Here is a 25,950-nt window from a genome sequence, read left to right as displayed (position 1 = left end):
AGTGCAGTGGTGCGATCTCGGCTCACCGCAACCTCCACCTCCTGGGTTTAAGCGATTCTCCTGCCTTGGCCTCCTGAGTAGCTGGTATTACAGGTACGTGCCACCACAACTGGCTAATTTTTGTATTGTAGCTTTGAGTACCCCTGGCATACCAATACAAATCCCCATTGGGAAGCAAAGACCTACAGGATAAAATTTAAGATTCTATGGGTGCAGCCACGAGGCACACCCCACCCCTTGCCATGCTCTCAGCCCTAACCACTGTCCTGGCTCACTAGACTTGCTGAGCTTACATTCTGTGTTCTAGCAGTGACTAAATCATCATAGTTCCTCAAACATGCTTCAATGATTCACAAATCCATGTCTTTCTCCAAATCTAAAGTACCCTCATCCCCTCGTCTGTCAACTCACCAAACTCCTATTCCACTGTTAAATCTGAGCCCAAATGATAGCATATGACAGTCCTTCCCAGAATACTACATGTACACTAATGCCCTCCACCTAAGCACCTTCAAGTACTTGAACATGTCTCCTTTATTGTAGGGTCCAGCCCTACAGGGTCCTGTGAGCCCTTCTCTGCTGGTGTGGAGACAAGAAATTGTAGAAATAAAAAACACAAGAAACAGAGATAGAGAAAAGAGAGTTTGGGCCCAGGGGTCCACTGCCAACCAAAGTGCAGAGTTCAGCAGTGGCCCCGAGTGCCTGGACGCTCTTTTATTGAGTACAAAGCTGAGGGCAGTGGTAGGTAGGGCATGGTGCAAAGCTGGGGGCAGGGTAGGTAGGGCATGGCGCTGGTGGTCAGTGATAAGGTCAAGAACATCACGTGTCACATAGGTGGCGCCCAAGGCTTTCCAGCAACCGAGATGAGGTAAGGGGCATAATGCGTCAGCACTTTTCCATACTTGTCAAGAAAGAACAAAGACATTAAGATTTATATTATTCTTACTGATTATCTCTTCTAAGAAAAAAGGAACCACGTGCAGAAGTAGAACATGAGAGTAGACGTGGAACGTGACCACTGAAGCACAGCACCACAGAGAGACAATTAAGCCCCCGGATGTCTGCACGCCTCCCTGACAGCCGCCAAGCCACCACAAGAGCTCAGAGGAGTAGAGTTTTCTCCTCACTCCCCCGAGGAAGGAGATGTCTTGGCTATCTTGGACGTCTCCTTCCCTAGCTGCCTAAACAGTGGGTGCTTTCCCAGAGCTGGCGCTGCCGCACAGCCGAGGCGCCCACCAGCAGCCGTTACACGGGCCTGACAGAGGGCTTAGAGCATCTTGCCTTAGGGTCATTCCTTTCACAATGTCACCCCAGGTTCACACTTCCAGCCTGAGAGGCATTAGTAAAAGAATTAGGATGACCTACAAATAACTAATAACTACTACAGTTATATTTCTAGTTACTTTCTTCATTATTTATATGGAAATAGGCTGAGGCTTCTGGCTCCTGCCTCAGCACTTATGGGGTCTCCCCCGACACACTTTATCTTTATGACATTTATTATGCAATAAAGATACTGTTTACAGTATTTTTTTTTTAAGACAGGGTCTCACTCTGTTGCCCAGGCAAGAGTTGCAATGGTGCAATCACAGCTCCCTGCAGCCTCAATCTCCCTGGGTTCAGGTATTCTCCCACCTCAGCCTCCTGAGTAACTGGGACTATTTTGGGACTACAGGCGCATGCCACCACATCTGGCTAGTTATTACAGTATCCTATATTCCCCCGAAATAACTACAGGAAAGTGCTCTTGGCCGGGCACAGTGGCTCACACCTGTAATCACAGTAATTTGGAGCTGAGGCAGAAGGATCATGAGGTTATAAGACCAAGACCACCCTGGCCAAAATAGTAAAACCCGTTTCTGCTGAAAATACAAAAATGAGCTGGGTGTGGTGGCGCATGCCTGTAGTCCCAGCTACTCAAGAGGCTGAGACAGAAGAATCACTTGAACCCAGGAGACGGAGGCTGCAGTCAGCCAAGATCGCGCCACTGCGCTCCAGATTGGCAACAGAGAGAGACTCCGTTTCAAAAAAAAATTAAAAAGAAAGTACTGCCATGTCCTGCCCTTCCTAACCACAGTCAAACTTACCAAAAGTTGTTTTGTTTTGTTTTTGAAACTTATCCATTTCCTCCCAATCATCTCGTAACCCATTATAATCTCTGGCTTCTGATCCTAACACCATAGCCTTAAAACCACTCTCACCAAGTTCATAATCATAAACCATTTTGTGGCTAAATCTAACAAATCCACCTTAATGCTTAACCATTCTTTTGTTTGCAGCAATATTTGGTCATTCTCTCTCTTGTCTTCCCAGCCCCCAACTCTCCTAACTTTCCTTCTCTAGGTTTCTTGCTAAACCTACAGCTATGTCTTTGCAGCCATCTCTGCAAGCTTTCTTTTCCTCTGTCCATGTTAGCATTTCTTAGGATTCTATTTGAAATACTCTTCTCTGTTCACTCTAAGCCCTCTTTTCTAGGTGAACTCATCTATTCTTACGGCTTTAACTATCATCCTGCTTTAGATAAAGCTGGAAAACAAATTTAGGTCCATATGCCCGGTTATACTCCTCACTAATCACAACTTCTGCATGGATGAATGTTTGGAAATATAAAATAATACAGCAGCATAATAGACTTATAGTGCTTCCCATATGCCAAGCACTATACTAACCACTATACTTTTGCTTTTTTTTTTGAAAGCAGGTCTTAGCCAGGCACTGTGGCACACACCTGTAATCCCATCACTTTGAGAGGCCAAGGTGGGTGAATCACGAGGTCAGGAGTTCAAGACTAGCCTGGCCAAGATGGTGAAACCCCGTGTCTACTAAATATACAAAAAAAAATTAGCCAGGCATGGTAGCAAGGGTCTGTAATCCCAGCTACTTAGGAGGCTGAGGCAGAGAACTGCTTGAACCTGGGAAGCAGAGGTTGCAGTGAGCCAAGATCGTGCCACTGCACTGCAGCCTGGGTGACAGTGCAAGACTCCAACTCAAAAAAAAAGAAAGAAAGTAGGTCTCATTATGCTGCCAGGCTGGTCTTGAACACCTGGCCCCAAGAAATCCGGCCAATTCATCCTCCCAAAGTATACTTTTATATAATAACTGGTCCAGTGCTTCTGTCAATCCTACAATGTGGATACTATTATCATCCTCATTTTATGGATGAGGAGATTGTGATACTAAATCTGACTACCCAAAAAAATAATAAGGGTCCGGCATGGTAGCTTATGCCTATAATCCCAACACCTTTGGAGGCTGAGGTGGGCAGTTCGCTTGAGTCCAAGAGTTCAAGACCAGCCTAGACAATGTGGCAAAAGCCCATCTCTACAAAAAATTTAAAAATTAGCTGGGCATGGTGGTGCATGCTTTTAGTCTCAGCTACCTGGGAGGCTGAGGTGGATGGATCACCTGAGCCTGGGAGGTCAAGGCTGCAGTGAGCCGTGATTACACCACTGCATACCAGCCTGGGTGACAGAGCAAGACTGTCTCAAAAAAAAAAAAAAAAAAGAAGGCATTTCCAACTCTAATGAAAAGCATTTTTCTCCACAAATGCAATTGTAAGAAAAAGAAGATAAATCAAATTCAGGATTCTGAGCAAATATGCTTCTAACAATGGTGATTTTCTGTTAATTAACATTTTAATGATTTCAATCATGTTTTAACATTTAATAATCATTTTAATCATGTTTCTTCTAATCTTTACTGAAACAGGATAATCTTTTTTTTTTTTAGATGTGGTCTTCCTCTATTGCCCAGCCTGGAGTATAGTGGCATGACCATAGCTCACTGCAGCCTCAACTCCAAAGTAGATGGGACTACAGGTGCACACCATAATACCAGGCTAGAGACAGGGTCTCACTATGGTGCCCAGGTTGATCTTGAACTTCTGGCCTCAAGCGATCCTCTTGCCTCAGCCTCCTTAAGTGCTGTCGGCCAAGGATAATCTTAGTTATTAAGATGTTTCACAAGTTCTATCTCTCAGCCATAAAGATAAATCTGAAGTTCACAATATTATAATAAGTAAATAAGATTTTTGTTATTTTCCTATGTGCAAAATTACAATTAATTTAGTGTCTGAACAGTATCTTAGATATAGGTAGTCAAAGCGACCAGAGAGAACGTGGGTAGGACCTAAGAGATAAATATTCTGTGTGTACAGTTGGACATGTTATGCACAGCCCATGAATGTCCTTAGCAGTTGGCCACACTGTTTGCATAAACTAGAATAAACTGACCAAAGGTCTGACTTGGTTCAAGAAAACCAATATTTGCCATATGGCTAATTATTCCACTTCCATGGCTTTCCAACATTTTACCAAAGATGTAATGTAGCCAAGAAAAGATGTTGAAAAACCAGGCATGTGAAATATTCAGTTTTTTTCCAACCAGGACCAGTTAAACCAAAACAAAACTGGTTTTGGTTTCTTACAATGTCTGGTCTACAGAAAAACCCACCTAATCAACTTATGCTTCAGAGCAGACCCTACGGATACTACATTTGGTTAAGACAGAGGAAAAAGGGAACCAATGCATGTGCAAAGCGCACAAAAAAATGAGAAGTGTCTGCCTCCCATTCAGGGAGCAGAGGCACACAGCTCCAGCTCTCACGCAAGCACTGTCCCAGGCTTGGAGCTGTGTATTCTGAAAGTATTTGCATAATAAATACCAAATGAATTGGATAAGCCACATAGTCAGGTGGACTGAAGAAATGGAAAGTTGTTACCTATCATCTAAGTGTAAAAGTCACGTGTAAAAATCAGAGGGCACATAGCGAGGAAAACACGGGGAAAACAAACAAGTGAACATTAAAAACTAACCAAATGCCACGAAACACATAGGCCCCTGAGCTGCAGCTCTCACCAGCTTCCACAGGGATCCCCTTTCCTTCCTGGCAGAGACCCTGGGGACAGAGCCTACACTTCTTTACTCTTTAAAGCTGCCACCATGTAAAGAATCCCATTGGAATCTTCTCCCTGCAAAGTCCATTTGTTCACTGAACAAGTGTCTATTGAGAGTCTTCTATTCTAGGCACTAGAGAGACAGCAGGGAACAAGACAGTAAAGTCTCTGCACTCAAAAAACAAACATTGTACTGGGGAGGAATCCAATAATATTAATAAATTTATGAACAAGATCATGTCAAATGTTAGTATTAGTTAGAAAATTTTAAACAGGAAAAAAAGAAACTAAAGGAGAGTGCTGAGATGAAGAATGATGGGAAGGGTTGCTAATTTAACCTTGGAGGACAGGGAAGTTATCTTCTTTTTTTTTTTTTTTTTTTTTTGAGACAGAGTCTCACTCTGTTGCCCAGGCTGGAGTGCAGTGGGGTGATCTCATCTCACTGCAATCTTCACCTCTCAGTTCAAGCGATTCCCCTGACTCAGCTCCCAAGCAGCTGGGACTACAGGCGTGCACCACCATGCCCAGCTAATTTTTTGTATTTTAGTACAGACGGGGTTTCACCACGTTGGCCAGGATGATCTTGATCCCCTGATCTGGTGATCCACCTGCCTCGGCCTCCCAAAGTGCTGGGATTACAGACATAAGCCACTGCGCCCAGCACCAGGGAAGGTATCTCTAAGGAGATTAACTCTGAACTGAGACAAAGTTGAAGCAGAACATTCCAGGCTGAAGAAAGGCAAGGAACAAGACATAGAGGTGGTCAGGCATGGTGGTTCATGCCTATAACCCCAGGACTTTGAGAAGCCAAGGTGGGAGGATGGCTTGAGCCCAGGAGTTCAAGACAAGCCTGGCAACATAGTGAGACCCCGTAGCTACAAAATATAAAAAAATTAGCAAGGTGTGATAGTGCAAGCCTGCAGTCCCAGCTACTAGGGAGGCTGAGGTGGGAGGATTGCTCGAGCTTGGGAGGTCAAGGCTGCAGTGAGCTCCATGCACGCCACTTGGGAGGTCAAGGCTGCAGTGAGCTCCATGCACGCCACTGTACTCCAGCCTGGGCAAGAGAGTGAGACCCTGTCTCAAATAAAAGGGACCTAGAAAAAAAAAGGGGGAGGACCTAGAGGCAGCAACAAGTATGGGGAGTTCAAGGAAGAAAAGGAATGCCTCATTATTTTGTTCAAAGTATCATCTCATGATGACTTCCCTCTTTTAAACTGTGCCCACTAACCTCCTACCAGTATTCTCTATCCCTCTTGCTGCTTTTTCTCCATGGAAATTTTTACCATATGGCCAGGCACAGGGGCTCACACCTGTAATCCCAACACTTTGCAGGGCACCAAGGCAGGAGGACTGCTCAAGCCCAAGAGTTTGAGGCCAGTCTGGGAAACATGGCAAGACCCTGTCTCTACAAAAAAATAAAAATTAGGTGGGCAAGGTGGCACATGCCTGGAGTCCTAGCTCCTCAGGAGGCTGAGGGGAAGGAGGATCGCTTGAGCCCGGGAGGAGGATCACTTGAGCCCAGGAGGAGGAAGCTGCAGTGAGCCATGATCACACCACTACATTCCAACTTGGGTGACAGAATGAGCAAGTCCCTGTCTCAAAAAATAATAGTAAATTTTTACCATCTGACAAGCAATACATATTACTTGTTATTCTCTGTCTACACCTACAGAGTAAGCCCCCAAGGGGAGGGGTTTTGTCATGTTAATCACTGCTGTATATCACCTGCATCTATGTGGCACATAGTGGGCACTCAATAAACACCAGCTAAATAAAAAAAGGAAGAGGGAAGGGAGAAAGGGGAGGATGGAGGGAGGCAGGGAGACAGAAGGAGAAGAGAGAGAAGAACAGGGAAGGAGAAAAGGGAGGAAGGAAAAGAGAAAGAAGAGTCAGCCAATGTAGCTGAAGCACAATGGGTGAGGGGAAAAGATGAGGAGTCAGTACCGTGTAGGTCGTGTAGGCTATGGAAAGATATTTGAATTATATTTTAAAGACAACGTAAAGCAGGGAAGTAATATGACCTAATTTGCAGTTTAAAAAGCTCCCTACCTGCTATGTGGAAAATGGGTTAGAGAGAAGAAGGCTGGGACACCACCAGGTAAGGAGCTAAAGAAGCAAGAGATGTGACGACTTGGGCATGATCAGCAGTGACTTGGGAAGGAGAGAAATAGATTTATAATATATTCTCAAGGTAGTACCAAAAGACTCACTGATGGACTTGATATGTAGAGGTGGGCTAAAGGAAAGAGAGGAATCAAGAATGTGTTAATTATCACTTTACGGCCTTTCAGCTCCAAATATACCCTCACTGCTCTGTGAAAACTGAGATGGGCCCTTTAAGTATTTTTCCTTTGCCAGCTGCCATGATATTAAGCTTTGCCTGTCTGCAGAGGGCACTGGAAAGGCATTGCAGAAAGGGGCTTTTCTTTCTGGCTCCAGGGTACTCTTCTTGACAGGATAAACAGAGTATCAGCAAGTTCAGTATTCTGATGTCCTATGGAGTCCTAGTCGACTTATTTTAAAATCTTTTCTAATTTCAGGAAATTGGGAAGACAACTGAACTAAGCTAATACAATGTGTATATTTTCACACATAATTGTTTTTCCCATATATATATCTAAGAATCTGGGGACAGTATTCTGTTCATTCATCCTATTTGAAAGCTAATACCATACTGCTTTGAATACAGTGACTTTAGAATCTGTTTTAATATATGGTAAGGCAAGTATCACCTCACTATTCTGTTTCTAAATTTTCTTAGCTATTCTTTCTTCCATGTGAACACTAAGATCACTTTATCTAATTCTCTATTCCTGAAGAATCTTCCATTAGAGCTCTAATTGGATTTCCACTAAATTTTTATATATCAGTCTTCTCATATGGTACAGTTGGGCCTTCCATATCCTTGGGTTCCACATCCATGGATTCAACCAACCTAGGACTGAAAATATTTGTTGAGAAAAAAGCATCTGTACTTAATATGTACAGAATTTTTTTCCTGTCATCACTCTATAAACAATACAGCATAACAACTATTGACATAGCATTTTCTTTTTTTCTTTTTTTTTTTTTTTCCAAATTAATAGGTCTTTTATTGCATCATTTAAGTATCACAAGCAGGTCTTAGCTATGATAGGCATCTTGTGTTTCTGTAGCTGGACAACTCTAAAGTCTTACTCATCAGCCTGCTGAACAGTTCCTTTTTCAGAGACATAGATACCATCCAAAAATTTCCGGATATCCTTGTTTTTAACTGTTGTTGCTTGCTGAATCAAAGCCGCTGAATTTGAAACAAGCTCAATGTCATTTCCTTCAAGGATTAATTCATCTTTCTGGGCTTGTGATACTGAACAAGCAACACCTGGTCTCATTCGAACCCTGCGGATGTATTTTTCACCTAAGAAATTTCGGATTTCAACAAGAGACCCATTTTCCTGGATAACGACATTGATGGGGAAGTGAGCATACACAGACCTCATCTTGTAACGGAAGCCCAGCGTAACATCCTTGATCATGTTCTGTACATGACTACAAATAGTCCGAACGGTAGCAAGTTCCTTTCGGTTACCCCCCATTTGTCAACCCGGAGCCTCTTTTTTTTCTTTCCAAGAAGACTTGAGTTCTACATTGATGTGATTGAAGTCCCTCCGCAGGGTTCCTCTGGGGCCCTTCACGATAACTGTGCGTCCCTTCAGAGTAATGTCGACATTTTCTGGAATGTCGACAGTCTGATTGCTGAGAATGGTCTTCATTCTCGCAGTAAACGCAGCAAAGAAGGAACCTTTTTTTTTTTTTTTTAAGACGGGGTTTCACCATGTTGGTCAGGCTGGTCTTGAACTCCCGACCTCAGGTGATCCGCCCGCCTTGGCCTCCAAAGTGCTTGGATTACAGGCATGAGCCACCACACCCGGCCAACATAGGATTTTCACTGTACTAGGTACTATAAGTAATCTAGAGATGATTTAAAGTATACAGGAGGATGTGCTTAACTTACACACAAATACTATGCCACTTTTTAGCCGAGACTTGAGCACCCTCGGGTTTTGGTAACCGAAGAGAGTCCAATCCCCCATGGACAGAGGAACAACTGCATCTATTTCCATTTTTTCAGATACTGCTTTTATATCCTTAAAGTTTTACAATTTTCTTCATACAGATCGTATGTCTTTCTTGCAATATTTAAGTATTTTATAATTTTTCTCTTTTTCCCAAATATATTCTAGGAAGTATAATTTTTAACACTTTTATAAATAAAATATTTTTGTCCTCACCAATACAGTTAAATTCCATTCTTCCACTGCCAATATCCAAGTGGCAACAAAGAATGCTTTTACTTCCCATCTACCACCCACATTACCCTGTCCAACATCTGAGTTCTGTGAAATCATTGGGAATCCTTCATTCAGAGGACTAGGTTTTCTTTTGGAATACGTTTCTTCTAGTTCAAGGATCCTTACTTAGCATTTCTACTACACAATCCTTGTCATTCTCAATATATACTATGTATATACAAGTAGGACCTCAAATAACATTATTTTACTCAATGTTATGCTATAAAGAGGTTGAGAAGGAAAAAAAAAAATCAATTCCCATTCAGGGCCATTGTCTGCGTGGAGTTTGCACGTTCTCCCCGTGTCTGTGTGGGTTTTCTCCGGGTACTCTAGTTTCCCCTATATCCCAAATATGTGTTCGTTATGTGAACTGGCACATTTCATTGTCCCAGTCTAAGTGAGCGTGGGTATGTACGTGTGCACCCTGCAATGAAAGTCCTTTCCAGCGCTTGTTCCCACCTTGTACCCCAAGCTGCTTGGATAGATTCCCACCTTCCGAGACCCTCAACTGCAATAACCAGATAAATTATCTTATTTGTTTATATTAATCTTTACTTTTTAAAAAAATGTGGCTGGGCATAGTGGCTCATGCCTGTAATCGCGGCACTTTGGGAGGCCGAAGCAAGTGGACCTCAGGAGTTCGAGGCCAGCCTGACCAATATGGTAAAACCTGGTCTCTACTAAACAGGGTCAGGAGTTCAAGACCAGTCTGACAAGTATGGTTAAAACCCCGTCTCTACTAAAAATACAAAAATTAGCCAGGAGTGGTGGCACATGCCTGAAATCCCAGCTGCCCAGGAGGCTGATGCAGGAGGTGGAGGTTGCAGTAAGCCAAGATTGTGCCACTGCACTCCAGCCTGGGTGACAGAGCAAGATTCCATCTTAAAGAAGTAATAAAATAGGCCGGGCGCGGTGGCTCAAGCCTGTAATCCTAGCACTTTGGGAGGCCGAGGCGGGTGGATCACGAGGTCAAGAGATCGAGACCATCCTGGTCAACACAGTGAAACCCCGTCTCTACTAAAAATACAAAAACTTAGCTGGGCATGGTGGTGCGTGCCTGTAATCCCAGCTACTCAGGAGGCTGAGGCAGGAGAATTGCCTGAACCCAGGAGGCGGAGGTTGCGGTGAGCCGAGATCGTGCCATTGCACTCCAGCCTGGGTAACAAGAGCGAAACTCCGTCCCCCAAAAATAATAATAATAATAATAATAATAAAATAAAAAATTTGGCCAGGCATGGTGGCTCACACCTGTAATCCCAACACTTCAGGAGGCTAAGGCAAGTGGATCACTAGGTCAAGAGTTCAAGACCAGCATGGCCAACGTAGTGAAACCCCATCTCTACTAAAAAGCATATATATAAAAAAATTAGCCGAGCATGGTGGCAGGCACCTGTAATCCCAGCTACACAGGAGGCTGAGGCAGAACAATCGCTTGAACCCGGGAGGCAGAGGTTGCAGTGAGCGGAGATCACACCACTGCAGTCCAGATTGGGTGACAGAGTGAGACTTCATCTCGAAAAAAGAAAAAAAAGTGTTTGGAAGCTGGACATGGTGACTCACGCTATAATCTCAACACTCTGGGAGGCCAAGGCAGGTGAATCTCTTGAGCCCAGCAGTTCAAGAAGCCTAAGCAACATGGCAAAACCCCATCTCTACAAAAAAAGACAAAAATTAAGCCAGGCACAGTAGCTCACACCTGTAATCCCAATACTTTTGGAGGCCAAGGGGGGCAGATCACTTAAAGTCAGGAGTTCAAGACTAGCCTTGCTAACACAGAAAAACCTCATCTCTACTAAAAATACAAAAATTAGCTGGGCATGGTGGTAAAAGGCACCTGTAATCCCAGCTACTCAGGAGGCTGAGGCAGGAGAATCACTTGAACTCAGGAGATGGAGGTTGCAGTGAGCCGAGATCATGCCACTGCACTCCACCCTGGGCAACAGAGCAAGACTCTGTCTAAAAAAAAAAAAAAAAAAAGGCCTAAGGTCTGAGAAGGTAAAAATAACATAAATGAAACAAATAGTGGTAAATTAAGTGTTAAAACTATTGCTGAATATAACAATAGTCTAAAAATAGAAGAGATTAATATGGACTAAAGCAGTCAGCAGGTTTCATGATGAGAGGAACATCAGCCAGGCCTTAAAACAAGGGTTGGATTTTGATAGAAAAAGCAGTCCTGACAGGGAAAATACTCACTACAAATGCAGAGATGGGAATGAGCTTGTCAAGAGTGAGGAAACCCCTACGACTGTAATAGAAAAGTGTCAGATACTAGAAAAAAAAAAAAAAAAAAAAAGATAGGAGATTGATGGCATAATCTAGATTTGTTCACTAGCTGAACTGAAAAGCATTTACACTAAAGGACACTGTGTGCTGTCCTCAAGCAGCTTACTTAGGGGAGATGAGAATATTTATACAAATGATAATTTCCTAACTTTAAGATAATTTTTAAAATAGCTATGATATAGGAGTAACATTAGAAATCAGAGCTCAGAGAACCGACAAATGGAGAAGTTGTTTTTTTAACAGGAAGTTCATTTTCTAGTACTTCTCTTGGTCTCCTTGAAGAAAAACAAGCAAAGGACTATGGGAGGAAAACTCATACCACTGCTTTTTCTACATCTTCAACTTAAAAATGAAAGTTTCTCCAAACCAGAGAGGAAGTCTAATAAATCAAGAATGACTCCTTAAAATTTTAAGACAGTGCCTTCAGGCCTTTGTCACAGATTTGCTAAACAAGGAACTATCAAAAGCTCAGAAGCTTCTACCTAATAATTCCTGCTGGGGTTTTTTTTTTTTTTTTGAGTTTGAGTTTTTTTTTTTTTTTTGAGATGGAGTTTCATTCCGATTGCCAAGGCTGGAGTGCAATGGGACGATCTCGGCTCACTGCAACCTCTGCCTCCCGGGTTCAAATGATTCTCCTGCCTCAGCCTGCCGAGTAACTGGAATTACAGACATGCACCACCATGCCCAGCTAATTCTGTATTTTTAGTAGAGACGGGGTTTCTCCATGTTGGTCAGGCTGGTCTCAAACTCCCGACTGCCTCGGTGATACGCCTGCCTTGGCCTCCCAAAGTGCTGGGATTACAGGTGTGAGCTACCGCACCCGGCCAGGCTCATTTCTTTAAAAGGAGATTTAATGACAAGACTGGTCAGCACTATAAAATTTATTCATGCCTTAACTAAATCAAAAGCCACAAGTTCTGGCCTATGATTAACTTATGAGAATATGATCCTACATCCTTAGAAAGAAAAAAAAACCCTGCAGATCCTTTAATGTATCCCTAAAAGCAACAGTCCTCTAAATATAAAGAGTATTAGAGCACTATTCCTTTACAAAAAAAAAAAAAAAAAAAATTATAACTCCAAGAAAAACCAATTAAAGCACATGTCATTCAAGGAAACATCTACATTCATTTATACATTGATTTTTACATTAAACATGAAATATTCTACGGGGAAAAAAGACTAAAAACTCTTTCTGCACCACAATGTAAGTATAACCCTGCATCAGTAGCCCAGAAACTCAAGGCCTGTTCATAACACAGACCTTTCAAAGATGCTAGACCTGTGGATTTTCATTTAGGGCTGTCCTGTGTAGCATCCAAAATATTATCATCCCAAGTTTCCCCTTTCAGCTTCTCATCATCTCCATCTCAATTCAAGGAAGAAAAAGTAACTACCCGGCAAAAGACAAGTACATAAAATTACCTCTTACTTTATAGATGATCTTAATATTTTTCATTTTTCACTTTTTTTTAAGAAATAAAAGAGGCCCAGCATGGTGGCTCATGCCTGTAATCACAACACTTTGGGAGGCCAAGGTGGGAGGTTCACTTGAGCCCTGGAGTTCAAGACCAGCCTGGGCAATACAATGAGACCCCATCTCTAAAAATAAGAAGAAGAAATGAAAGTCACATCTTGCCAGCAATTATGCTGGTATGATGGAAACCCTCCAAATAGAATCTACAGAGTAGAGTGTTAACCCCTCTGATTCCTGCAAAGCATGGTGAGAAATAACAAATTACACCCCTTTACCTATTTCTCTAAGAATAAAATAGAACATTCCAATTCTCCTCCCTCCAGGCAGCCCTACCCCCCAAAAAATAAAGACAGAAGCTATGGCCGGGTGCAGTGGTTCATGCCTGTAATCCCAGCACTTTGGGCAGCCAAGGTAGGAGGAATGCTTGAGCCCAAGAGTTCAAGACCAGCCTGGGCAACAAAGCAAGACCCATCTCCACAAAAAATAAAAAATCAGCCAAGCATAGTGACACGGACTTGTTATCCCAGCTACTTGGATAAGCTACTTTGCTAGTATCCCAGTTACTTTGCTTGTGCAAAGGAGTCTGAGGTTGCAGTGAGCTAAGATCATGCCACTGCACTCTAGCTTGGAGGACAGAGCAACACCCTGTCTCAAAAAACAAACAAACAAAAAACCAGAAGCTGTATCCTAAGGAAAACGAGACATACCAGTTAAGATGGAAGATAATTCTGCCAAAACTACTTGAAATAAAATTCAGGGAGATGGTGGTCAAATGGCAGTGTGGAAACACCACAGGGCTTAGAATCAAACAGACTTGGTTTCCAATACCAGCACACTGCACAGAAACTGCACACCTATCTCTAGGAGTTAAGATTAGAAACACATTTCAAAGACTTGCCCAAGGGCCAGGCACAGTGGCTCATGCCTATAATCCCAGAACTTTGGAAGGCCAAGGTGGGCGGATCATCTCAGGTCAGGAGGTTGAGGCTAGCCTGGGCGACATGATGAAACCTCGTCTCTACTAAAATACAAAAGACAAAAATTAGCCGGACATGGTGGCAGGCGCCTGCAGCACCAGCTACTTGGGAGGCTGAGACAGAAGAATCGCTTGAACCCAGGAGGCAGAGGTTGCAGTGAGCTGAGATCGTGCCATTGCACTCCAGCCTGGGGAGCAAGAAAGAGACTCCATCTCAAAAAAAAAGACTTGCCCAGGACCATTCAGGGTGTGAACACAATTCGGCATGACACCCAAATTCAGTGCTCCTTCCCACTGCCATTCATCCAGAATGCTACCTTACGGAAAAATGTGTAACTACAGGTGGGAAGATACACTGGATGCAATGTTCAGGTGCTTTTTGCTACCTCAGTTCCCTCATCATCATGATATAGGAGCTATGTATTCAGCACCTAGTTACTGGCCAGGCAAGGTATATGAAGTGCTAAGCACAGGATCTATTACATCATAAACTCTCAATAACTGATGACTACTTATACAGAGACTTAAGTTCTTAAGGGAGCTTAGAAAAAGCTGGCTTCTCACAGGAAACTGAATGGAACAGAAGTTAACCAGGCAAAAAAAAGGGGAAGAACATGCCAGAGTGGATATTTTAGAGAATGGCAATGTATACAAAAGCACAGAAGTGAAAAAAAGCACAGTGCACTCAGGGAAGTGCAAGTCATCTGGCATGGCTAGAGAGCAGAGAAAAAATATAGACAGAGCAGGAAACGAGGTTAAAAAGGCAGGGAGGTCTTGATATACAAAGAAAGATGCTTCGAGTTTATCCTGTGAATGCGAGAAGCCAAGGAAAAGTTTTAAACAGGGAAAAGAACACAATTAGGTTTGTGTTTCAGAATGATTAATCAATGACAGGACAGAGAAGGACATGCTGAAAGGAGAAGAGATTGAGACAGGCAGATGAGTTAGGAGACTACCTCATTAGTCAGAGCAAGAAATTAGTGCCTGAACAAACAATGGAATGGTATGGAGAAGCAGAAGTAGAAACAAGACTCAGTGATCCATTAGAAGATGGCTCACTGGGCAAGGTGGCTCACACCTGTAATCTTGGCACTTTGGAAGGTCAAGGCAGGTGGATCACTTTAGCTCAAGAGTGAGACCAGTCTGGGAAACACTGCAAAACCTCATCTCAATTTTTTTTTTTTTTTTTGAGACGGAGTTTCGCTCTTGTTACCCAGGCTGGAGTGCAATGGCGCGACCTCGGCTCACTGCAACCTCCGCCTCCTGGGTTCAGGCAATTCTCCTGCCTCAACCTCCTGAGTAGCTGGGATTACAGGCACACGCCACCATGCCCAGCTAATGTTTTTTGTATTTTTAGTAGAGACGGGGTTTCACCGTGTTGACCAGGATGGCCTCGATCTCTTGACCTCGTGATCCACCCGCCTCGGCCTCCCAAAGTGCTAGGATTACAGGCTTGAGCCACCGCGCCCGGCCTCATCTCAATTTTTTTAAAAAATTTTTTTAATTCTTTTTTTTGGAATATAAGGATGACTCTTAATTTTTTGACTTCAGTAAGTTACTATGGTCTGTCAGTGTACCCCAAAAATTCCTATATTGGAACTTAATCCCCAGTGTGATAGTATTAACAGATGGGGTCCAGGTGCTGTGGCTCACACTCATAACCCCTGCACTTTGGGAGGCCAAGGCAGGACTACTATTCATGGCCAGGGGTTTGAGACCAGCGTTTGAAACATAACGAGACCTGTCTTCACAAAAAATTAAAAATTAGGCTGGGTGCAGTGGCTCACACCTGTAATCCCAGCACTTTGGGAGGCCAAGGTGGGTGGATCACGAGGTCAGGAAATCGAGACCATCCTGGCCAACGTGGTGAAAAATACAAAAAAATTAGCTGTGCATGGTGGTGCACACCTGTAGTCCCAACTACTCAGGAGGCTGGGGCATGAGAATTGCTTGAACCCAGGAGGCAGAGATTGCAGTGAGCCAAGATTGCGCCACTGCACTACAGCGTGGGTGAGAGTGTGAGACTCAAAAAAAATTAGTTACGTGCGGTGGCACACGCCTGTAATCCCAGCTGCTTGGGAGGATCACTTAAACCCAGGAATTCAAGGCTACTGTGAGTTATGATCTCACCACTGCACTCCAGCCTTGGTGAGAAGCAAGACACTCCCTCTCTCTCTCTCTCTCTCTCTCTATATACATATATACACACACATACACACATACGTTTACATATATATACACACACAAACACACATATAAGATATGGGGCCTTTAGGAGGTAACTTGGTCATGAAAGAGAAGTGCTAGTGAACAGGTTTAGTGCCCTTATAAAAGAAGCTTGAGCCGGGCGCGGTGGCTCAAGCCTGTAATCCCAGCACTTTGGGAGGCCGAGGCGGGTGGATCACGAGGTCAAGAGATCGAGACCATCCTGGTCAACACGGTGAAACCCCGTCTCTACTAAAAATACAAAAAATTAGCTGGGCATGGTGGCGCGTGCCTGTAATCCCAGCTACTCAGGAGGCTGAGGCAGGAGAATTGCCTGAACCCAGGAGGCGGAGGTTGCGGTGAGCCGAGGTCGCGCCATTGCACTCCAGCCTGGGTAACAAGAGCGAAACTCCGTCCCAAAAAACAAAAAACAAACAAACAAACAAAAAAACAAAAGAAGCTTGAGGGAGTCTGTCTGCCCCTCCCACCATGCCAGGATGCAGCAAGAAGGTGCCATTTTTGAAGCAGAGAACAGGCTCTCAACAGACAATAAATCTTCTGACTTCTTGATCTTTGACTTCCTAGCTTCCAAACTGTAAGCAATAAATTTCTATCACGGCTGGGCGCGGTGGCTCACGCCTATAATCCCAGCACTTTGGGAGGCCGAGGCGGGTGGATCACGAGGTCGAGAGATCGAGACCATCCTGGTCAACAAGGTGAAACCCCGTCTCTACTAAAAATACAAAAATTAGCTGGGCATGATGGTGCATGCCTGTAATCCCAGCTACTCGGGAGGCTGAGGCAGGAGAATTGCCTGAACCCAGGAGGCGGAGGCTGCGGTGAGCCGAGATCGTGCCATTGCACTCCAGTCTGGGCAACAACAGCGAAACTCCGTCTCAAAAAAAATAAATAAATAAATAAATAAATAAATTTCTATCACATATAATTTACCAAGTCTAAGGTATTTTGTCATAGCAACAGAAATGGATGGAGATAGTAAACAGACATTTGAAATAGAAGCATCTGTGAAGCAGGGAGATAGGGGCAGGGGTGGGGGAGGAAGTTGAAACGGAGTTGTTTTAGACTTATTAAGTTAGTATGGGGGAACCAATGGAATGTCTACAGTAGAGGAAAATCAGGGCTACAGATACAGACTGCAGATACCATCTGCGCAGCCATGACAGCTGAGGTCCTGGGCACAGATGAGATTACTCAGCAAGTATATGTAAAGTGAGGTAAAGAGCAGACACAAATCCAAGGAATACCCTCATCAGGAGAAAGAGAAGAAACCCCAGAGAGGACAAGAAGAGTTAAGAAGCCAGAAGGAAACTATGTCACAAAGGTTAGGAAGGGGAGAGTTTCATAAAGACAATGGTCCAGGCCAGGCGCGGTGGCTCACGCCTATAATCCCAGCAGTTTGGAAGGCCGAGGCGGTGGATCATAAGGTCAGGAGTTCAAGACCAGCCTGGCCAACATGGTGAAACCCTGTCTCTACTAAAAATACAAAAATTTGCTGGGCATGGTAGCACGTGCCTGTAGTCCCAGATACCTGGGAGGCCGAGACAGCAGAATCGTTTGAACCTGGGAGGTGGAGGTTGTGGTAAGCCAAGATCATGCCAGTGCACTCCAGCCTGGGCAACAGAGCGAGACTCTGCCTCAAAAAAAAAAAAAAAAAAAGAATGGTCCACAGTGTACAATGCTGCAGAGAGAGATTCCAAATCCAGCAGGTTCTCTGCAGTCTGAAATTGGAAGTCAAAATACTCAGTAGTACTTTGCCATGTTGGCCAGGCTGGTCTCAAACTCCTGACCTGAGGTGATCCACCCTCCTCAGCCTCCCAAAGTGCTGGGATCACAGGTGTGAGCCACCGCACCCAGCCGGAAAACTTTTGAAGGAGAAACTAAAAGGATGTATTCACTGAGGACAAGTGGGGCATAAGACAAGAGTAAAACCCATAGTTTCTGAAGGTTCTAAACATCCATATGTGCCTTTTCATAGCTTGTATATGCTAAGTCTCAGAAACCAAGCTTACATGTCACAGCCATTTGCCTGAACCTACAGGCTCAGAAATGTACATATGTGAGATGTCTGTATGAAACACACCAGTCAGTCTTCTTCTGCTCTAGTCAACTACTGGCAGTGACCCAGCATGTGCTGGGCTAAGGGTATAGGTGCCGACAGGAATAACTGATGATGGACGGAAGCCTTACTTTTAAAAAATATATCACAAATTGATTCCATTCATCACTTCATATATTAACTTATTCTACTAAGTAACACAAGATATTAAAAACTGCCAATTCTCTAGGCTCTGTGCATCCATTCACTATCAGCAGCAGTAAAGATTACACATGCTGAGTGCTCACTGCATGCCATACTACACTCAGCTTTTCTGTTATCTTACTTTAAACCTCCTTACAGCTCTAAGAAGGGCGTCATCCCTTTTTTAAGCGTTGAAGAAACTCATACTTGGGAGGTTAGACAGTTTGTCCAAAGTCACAGAGCTAATAAATGATACAGCCAGAACTTCAACCCAGGCCCATCATGTCAAAATGCTGCCTCTCAAATGATCACACAAAAATGTCTCATGCCAAAAATCAAGTCCCCAAGACAGAGCCTTTATTTTTCAATTCAAATTGAAGTGACCAAAAATTTATCATACTCCTAAAACAACATAAGAAATAAATGGTTGGGAGTTATTTAAAATCACTTTCAGATACGAAGGACCTCTATAAGAGCTTACATTGAGGCTGGGCGCGGTGGCTCACTCCTGTAATCCCAGCACTTTGGGAGGCCGAAGCAGGTGGATCACCTGAAGTCAGGAGTTTGAGACCAGCCTGGACAACATGGTGAAACCCCATCTCTACTAAAAATATAAAAATTAGCTGGGCATGGTGGCAGGCACCTACAATCCCAGCTACTAGGAAGGCTGAGGCAGGAGAATCGCTTGAACCCAGGAGGTGGAGGTTGTGAGCCTAGATTATGCCACTGCACTCCAGCCTGGGCAACAGAGGGAAACTCGTCTGAAAAAAAAAAGGAAGAATTATCAGAGACTGTGCAGACAAGGAAGAAGGGGCATTTCAAAGCGTATCCCTGAATTAGTCACATGAGAGAACCATGGAGAACTCTAGTAATTATAACACAAATATAGTATGAAAGCCCTATTTTTAGTCAGTCATCTGAACTTTCAACCCTGAGGTGCTAAGTCTTACAGAGGCTAGGACAGAACGTCAGAACCAAGGGCTGAGCTAAGTGTGACAGGTTAATGATTTATCTTATTCAAAAATCTAGCTCAATGCCATGGGGCTGTCAAACAACAAGATTAATTTTTCAAAATACACACCAGAACAAGGGTATCCAAACAAGTCACTCTTTTCAATAAGGTGAATCATTCTTCCAGTGAATGTGTAACTTCTCTTCTGGAACCTCCCTCAAAACCAGTTTACAATCATTCTGATTTTTTGACAATCACAACTAAAATCAGTTTATAATCACTCTAGTTTTTTCAGTCACAACTAGTTTGGGCTCCAAAAGAATTTCAACCAGCTTTTCTCTACTTGATTCCAAGTGACCTATAAATGAAACTCTACCCTCAAAGAATTGAAATCTGTCACCATGAGGGTTTTCAAAGGAATGTGTCACAGGCTCTGACAGTAATCCTGATGATGAGCTGCTGCCCACCAAAAACACACACGCAAGTTCCGGAGGCAGATCGCTTAGATAATGCACATTCTTGGTTATTTAAAAATCTACATTCCTGCTTTCCTTAATACTCCTAGCATCTCCGGGTGCGGTGACTCACGCCTATAATCCCAGCACTCTGGGAGGCTGAGGCAGGTGGATCACGAGGTCAAGAGATCAAGACCATCCTGGACAACAAGGTGAAAGCCCGTCTTCACTAAAAATACAAAAATTAGATGGGCATGGTGGTACGCGCCTGTAATCCCAGCTACTCTGGAGGCTGAGGCAGGAGAATTGCTTGAACCCAGGAGGCGGAGGTTGCGGTGAGCTGAGATTGCGCCATTGCACTCCAGCCTGGGTAACTAGAGCGAAACTCCGTCTCCAAAAAAAATAAATAAATAAATAAAATAACTCCTAGCATCAAGTGTTACAACTGCTTAGACAGAACTTTCTGATAAAGGTGTATCCTATGAATCTATGACTAAGCTAGGTATTTTGGAAAAGTGGCCCCATTTCCCATGACAGGTAAAGCAGGAGGGACGGACCAGTTTTATGGTGGCTTAAGTCTATCTGCCTCTTTCTGAGACTGTAAAATCTTTATCCAGCATCGCTTCCTTTTCCTCTTCAACTCTCCTACCTCTGCCCCACTCCTAAAGAAAAGTCACTGCAATTCCTAGGAAGCAGCCTCCTCTTATCCCTTCACCTTCATGGTAGACCCTGTGCCATGCTTTCAGGACCACAGAGCTACGTGACGAAACAGGCAGGAGAAAGGGAGGATGGGACTATGTTTGTTGTTTGTGCTCAGAGAAGTATTCAAACAAGAAAAGGGAGGGTCCCTTCCTGTGAGTGTTATTTTATCTTAAATACCTTTCCAGTTGTCATCTTTGGGCTGTTCTCACACACTGAAAGACTTGAGCTCCTTCCTGCATGCCACAAAAGTACGGGAACATTCTTCTTTGCATTGCACTTGTGACTGAACTGCACAGGCTAAATCACAGCCCGCTCTACTAGCCACACGATCCGATCTCATATTTATAATTCTCTTCTGTTTCTCACAACAACGATAACGCAGACAGCTTCCTCTTTTCTTAGAAGGCGGCCCCTATACATAACTCCACCATGGTCATGCACTCTTTTGTTGACATTTTTCAGATTTCCCTGCCAGACTCAGAGCTTCTTGAAAGCTACCATGGTATCCTGCTCACTTGCACACAGTAGGCACAAAATAAATGTCTGCTGAACTGAATGCATAAATGATGGATTTGAAAGAGATTTCAAAGGGAGAATCAACACTGTGGTATAGAACTCTTTGTAGCATTTCCTTAGAGTAAAAATTAGTTAACAGCTTGTGCAATGACAGTGTAGATATTTAAATCATTCCAATGTCATCATCACATGGCAGCTTAGGATAATGGCACTTATTAGGTATGTAACTTTAGACAAAACAGTGTTTCTGAGTACAAGTTTCCCTTCTGTTAAGCCAAAAAAGAAAAAAGAAAGGGTCGGGGGTGAGTGAAGCTCAAATGACAATGCAAAGAAAGACAATTACACAAATATAACGTATTATTGGACAGACTGAAACAAATTAATTCTCACCATTTGTGCTATTTGATGTGCATACATTTGACTAGACCATATAAACAAGTTCAAACAACAGAGCTTACTGTCAAGCATATACGTGGATCATTAAACATTTCAATCACATAAATACTTGCGGAAACCTTCTACCTATTCAACTCATCTATAGAAAAGGTTACCCTTATTTGTAAATTCAATTTCTAAATGATTTCCAGACAGTTTCAGGCTGTTCTTTTTGTGACAGAAGCAGGTTTTAACCACGAAGATGCCTGGTGACCTGCCTGAAGCACCAGACACATCACACAGCTCTGCAACACACTCTGCGGCAAACAGCCCAAAGCAGGCACAAACCTGCATCTCAGCACAGAGTTGGCTGATCTATGGCCAAAGCCTGCAGCTGAAAACACATGCAAGCACAAAGAAAATTCTTTAACAGCATACAGCTCAAATTATTGCTATGGTTAGGACCAATGACAGCCTGAACCTTAAAAAGAATTAAAATAGAGAAATGAGTGCACCAATTATCAGAAAGGCACGATAAATACATAGTTAAAAGCATCTTTAGCAGTGACTCTTCCCTGTAATCCCAGCACTTTGGGAGGCTGAAGCAAGTGGATCATTTGAGGTCAAGAGTTTAAGACCAGCCTGGCCAACATGGTGAAACCCCGTCTCTACTATAAATACAAAAAAATTAGCTGGGCAGTAGTGGTGCTTGCCTGTAATCCCAGTTGCTCTGGAGGCTGAGACAGAAGGACTGCTTGAGCCTGGGAGGCAGAGGTTGCCGTGAGCTTAAATAGGGCAACAGTTTCAGACTCTGTCTCAAAAACAAACGAACAAAAGAAAAGAATTAAAAAAAAAAAAAAGCAAAGTACTTTTGTTAGAGCAGTAACTGGAAAGAAAATGGAAAACAAATAAAACTTAGTTCCAAATATGCTACAGACATCACAAATAACACCATACTACATAGCTATGGAGACTATTGAATTATTTTAACTTCACTTGAATTCTTAATGTCTATCTACTTCTCCGGTCAACCATCCCCTGTATTTTAAGCAAGAAACATGACCAATACGCTGACACTGCAGGCCCAAGTTTTCAATTGCATTTTTTCCAGAGTCATCCACTGCTAAAAGAGATAAAATATGGGATAGTGTAGTATAAATCCATGAGAAACAAATTCAAACTAAGTCATATGCCAACCAAAACAATCCTGCATTGGAAAGCAAACTGTGCACTTGTCCTTAAAATGTTTAAGCCTTGGCATTCACAATTTGTAGAAGTTTCACACCTTTCTGAAGGAGAGAGAGGTGAGCTAATCAGTTGTGGGTCCTAGAAATAGTTCCTCATAATGTTTCTAGACATCTAGAGATGTCTAGAAACACCCAGAGACATAAACAACAATCAGCTGGAAGCAGATATACCCAGAATAAGGAGCTTCCAGGATTTCCCTCTCCGTGTGAAAGTAATCAACTATTTTTAATCTCCCTCTGACGCAAGCATCCAGGCAAACCTCTCTTTTTCTGGCTAATCAAAGCTAGCTGATATGTTACTCTCTAATAGCAGTTTTAAAAGTCAGATTTTGCTGCTGGGTGCAGTGGCTCAAGCCTGTAATCCCAGCACTTTGGGAGGCCAAGGCGGGTGGATCGCGAGATCAAGAGATCGAGACTATCCTGGTCAACATGGTGAAACCCCGTCTCTACTAAAAATACAAAACATTAGCTGGGCATGGTGGTGCGTGCCTGTAATCCCAGCTACTCAGGAGGTTGAGGCAGGAGAATTGCCTGAACCCAGGAGGCGGAGGTTGCGGTGAGCGGAGATCACGCCATTGCACTCCAGCCTGGGTAACAAGAGCGAAACTTCGTCTCAAAAAAAAAAAAAAAAAAAAGTCAGATTTTAATGCAAATCAACACAGACTTAATTTCAATGCTTTAGTCTAGGAGAAAAAGGAGGTATCTTGAGAGACAGAATTGATGGTAATACAAAAAACCAGTCGATTTTCGAAAGGGGGGACTTAAAGAAATTTACATTTAAACAAATTAAGACCCAGCTATTCAAGTCTATGGGTTCACCTGGTGAATATTTCAACCAAAGGTATAACTGGGCAGACAAGCCCAAAGGATTCCTATCGTCTTAAGCACTTCACAGAAACAAACTAATCTAATACCAGTGATTGCCTGGGCTGGCCAAAAAACTTCCCAACTGATTAATTGAAAAACTGTATGTTGGTAGTTAAGTGCAGGTAAAAACAGCACTTCCCTACACACTGGGAAAACCAAAAAGGGTTATTAAAAATAATTATTTCCTTCAATGCCCAACAGGATTTATAACATTCAAGTCTACTTTTGGTTTTTCATTGTAAAGGAGTCTCAGAGGGGAGGGAACCATAATGCCTTAATAAGTAAACAATATGTAATGTTTAATAAGCTCCTGGGAGCTGGTCACAGTCTTCTTTTCCAATCAAGAGTTTTTGGAACCACTTGAAAAATGCTAGTGAAGAAGGCCTTCTACAAGGAACTCAGTAAGAATATGCAACTCTGGAGACACAATCAAAGTACTGGTATTAGACTTGGAAAAAATGCTGCTTTTGTCTCAGGGGCAGCCAGTGATAAAAACAGGAACTTTACAGAGAACTGATCACAACTGCCCAACAAGCCTGATCACATGCCCACAACAGAGCACTGTGTTTCTCTCATTGTTGTACAAGGAGTTCTCTAATAACAGTGGCTTGATTTATTCCATTTTTTTAAATTCTCAAAATAAATCGAACCCTCCCTGTCCCAATCTATTGTCAAAAGAAAGGATGCCGGCCAGGATTTGCAAGTAACCGGTAGCCTCTTCTCCTTCCTTCTTCGAAGACTCCAAAAGGTGACCAGATGCGGAAAATGTAGCCCGAATAACAAGGCACCAGGAAAAAAAAAAACTCTTACGACAAAGGTGGTCTAAGCAGCACCGTGTATCTCTCTGGGTTAATGCCACTGCTTCTCATCTCCCTAGGACCCTCAATGGCTCACCCGCTTCTGTCTCACTCCTGTCACTGGGGAGGCATCTCGCATTGTTAAAAGAGAGAAGAAATGCCGCTGCGGATTTCCCATGTGTCTTTCTCTTTTTGAAAAGGAGAAGCAGGGCTAGAACAAGGCGTGGAGCCCTCCACGAAAAGGGGACAGGAGAGGAAAAAGCTGTCAGCCACCCTCCTCGCAGCCCTCCCCCTCACCCCACCTTGCCCAGACGCCCGGGCAGAAGCGGGAGGGCGCAGCTTTGTCTCGGGTTTGGGGGGCAGGAAGCGCAGAAGCAATGTGGGCCCGGGAAGACCTCCCACAACCCCTTACTTAGCCCCCTCCAAGGGAAAACAATGAAAGCCACGGGAAACCACTTAGCGGGGTGGGAGACGAGGGAAGACGGCCGTGGAGTGCCAGGCCAGGTTCTCTGCACCCTCGTTCCCCTTGCCGCACGGCCACCAGGGCGCGCGGTGGGGACCTGTCTCCCGAGTCACGGCGATCCGCAGGGCCCCGGGCGCCCGCTCCCCCGCCCGGCTCCTACCCTCCGAGAGCTCCAGCTCCAGCTCTGCCAGCTGCGCTCGCACTTCAGGCGGCAGCGCCGCCACCGCGGCCGGCGACGGCTCCAGGCCTCGTTCCGCCATCCCGGCTCCGTCAGCCACACTCCGGAAGACAAGAGAGGGGGCCGAAGGAGGGACGGACCGACGCGGGCCCACACCCGGCTACAGGATCCGGCTCCGGCCGCCGAATGCCACCAGCACAGCCGCCACCGCCGCCGCCGCCGCCGCCGCCATGAGCAAAGGTCACGTGAGCGCGGCGGCCCCGCCCCTAGGCCGGGAGGACGCACCGCCTCCGCAGCCCGGTCAGGCTGAGGACGCGCATGCTTACGTCGCCCTCTACCGGAGAGCTGCCAGAACCACTGGCCCAAGCCCACCACCCGAATTTCCCTGCGCGAAATGGGCTCACGGTGTGGACCGTCGGCTTTACCACAGTAGTGTGTAGCATTTACCTTTCACTCTCGAGCAAGTGTTCAGGGGCCCCGGGCCTTACTTTTCCAATACTAGACTTAGCAATGTATGTCTTTGTCGTGTCCTTTACTTCATTTCCCCTGATCAATTAATACCTGCCCATTTATGAAAACGTAATCACAGGCCACCTCCTTCACGGTGGCTCTTGGTCCCAAATGCCAGGAGCTCTCTGTTTCTGTTTCAGTTTTAGCTTTTAAAAAGACAAAGGCAGGCCGGGCGCAGTGGCTTATCCTGTAGTCCTAGCACTTTGGGAGGCAGAGAAAGATGGATCACCTGAGGTCAAGAGTTCGAGGCCAGCCTGGCCAACATGGTGAGACTCCGTCTCTACTAAAACTACAAAAATTAGCCAAGCGTGGTGGCGGGCACCTGTAATTCCAGCTACTCAGGAGGCTGAGGCAGAAGAATCACTTGAACCCAGGAGGCAGAGGTTGCAGTGACCTGAGATCATGCCATTGCACTCTGACCTGGGTAACAGCAAAAACTCCGTCTCAAAAAAAAAAAA

The 25,950-nt window shown here is 44.2% G+C and overlaps 1 protein-coding gene and 1 pseudogene across 2 annotated transcripts in view; both read right to left on the bottom strand.

The window, feature by feature from the left end:
• The window catches only part of DIP2B (disco interacting protein 2 homolog B), a 275,455-nt gene extending 250,231 nt beyond the window's left edge, over positions 1–25,224 (bottom strand). Inside the window, exon 1 of the mRNA XM_037744659.1 lies at positions 24,965–25,224. Coding sequence (XP_037600587.1) covers positions 24,965–25,064 — 100 coding nt within the window. The 5' untranslated portion in view covers positions 25,065–25,224. The remainder of the gene's footprint in view (positions 1–24,964) is intronic.
• LOC108316091 lies at positions 7,955–8,693 on the bottom strand (annotated as a pseudogene). Its single transcript, XR_001830177.2, has one exon. The product of XR_001830177.2 is annotated as a 60S ribosomal protein L9-like (transcript).
• Positions 25,225–25,950: the final 726 nt, after the last annotated feature.

Source organism: Cebus imitator, unplaced genomic scaffold (assembly GCF_001604975.1).
Source record: "Cebus imitator isolate Cc_AM_T3 unplaced genomic scaffold, Cebus_imitator-1.0 Scaffold181, whole genome shotgun sequence".
Lineage (NCBI taxonomy): Eukaryota > Metazoa > Chordata > Mammalia > Primates > Cebidae > Cebus > Cebus imitator.
Note: the sequence above shows the minus strand (reverse complement) of the source record. Positions and strands in the feature narration are given on the sequence as shown.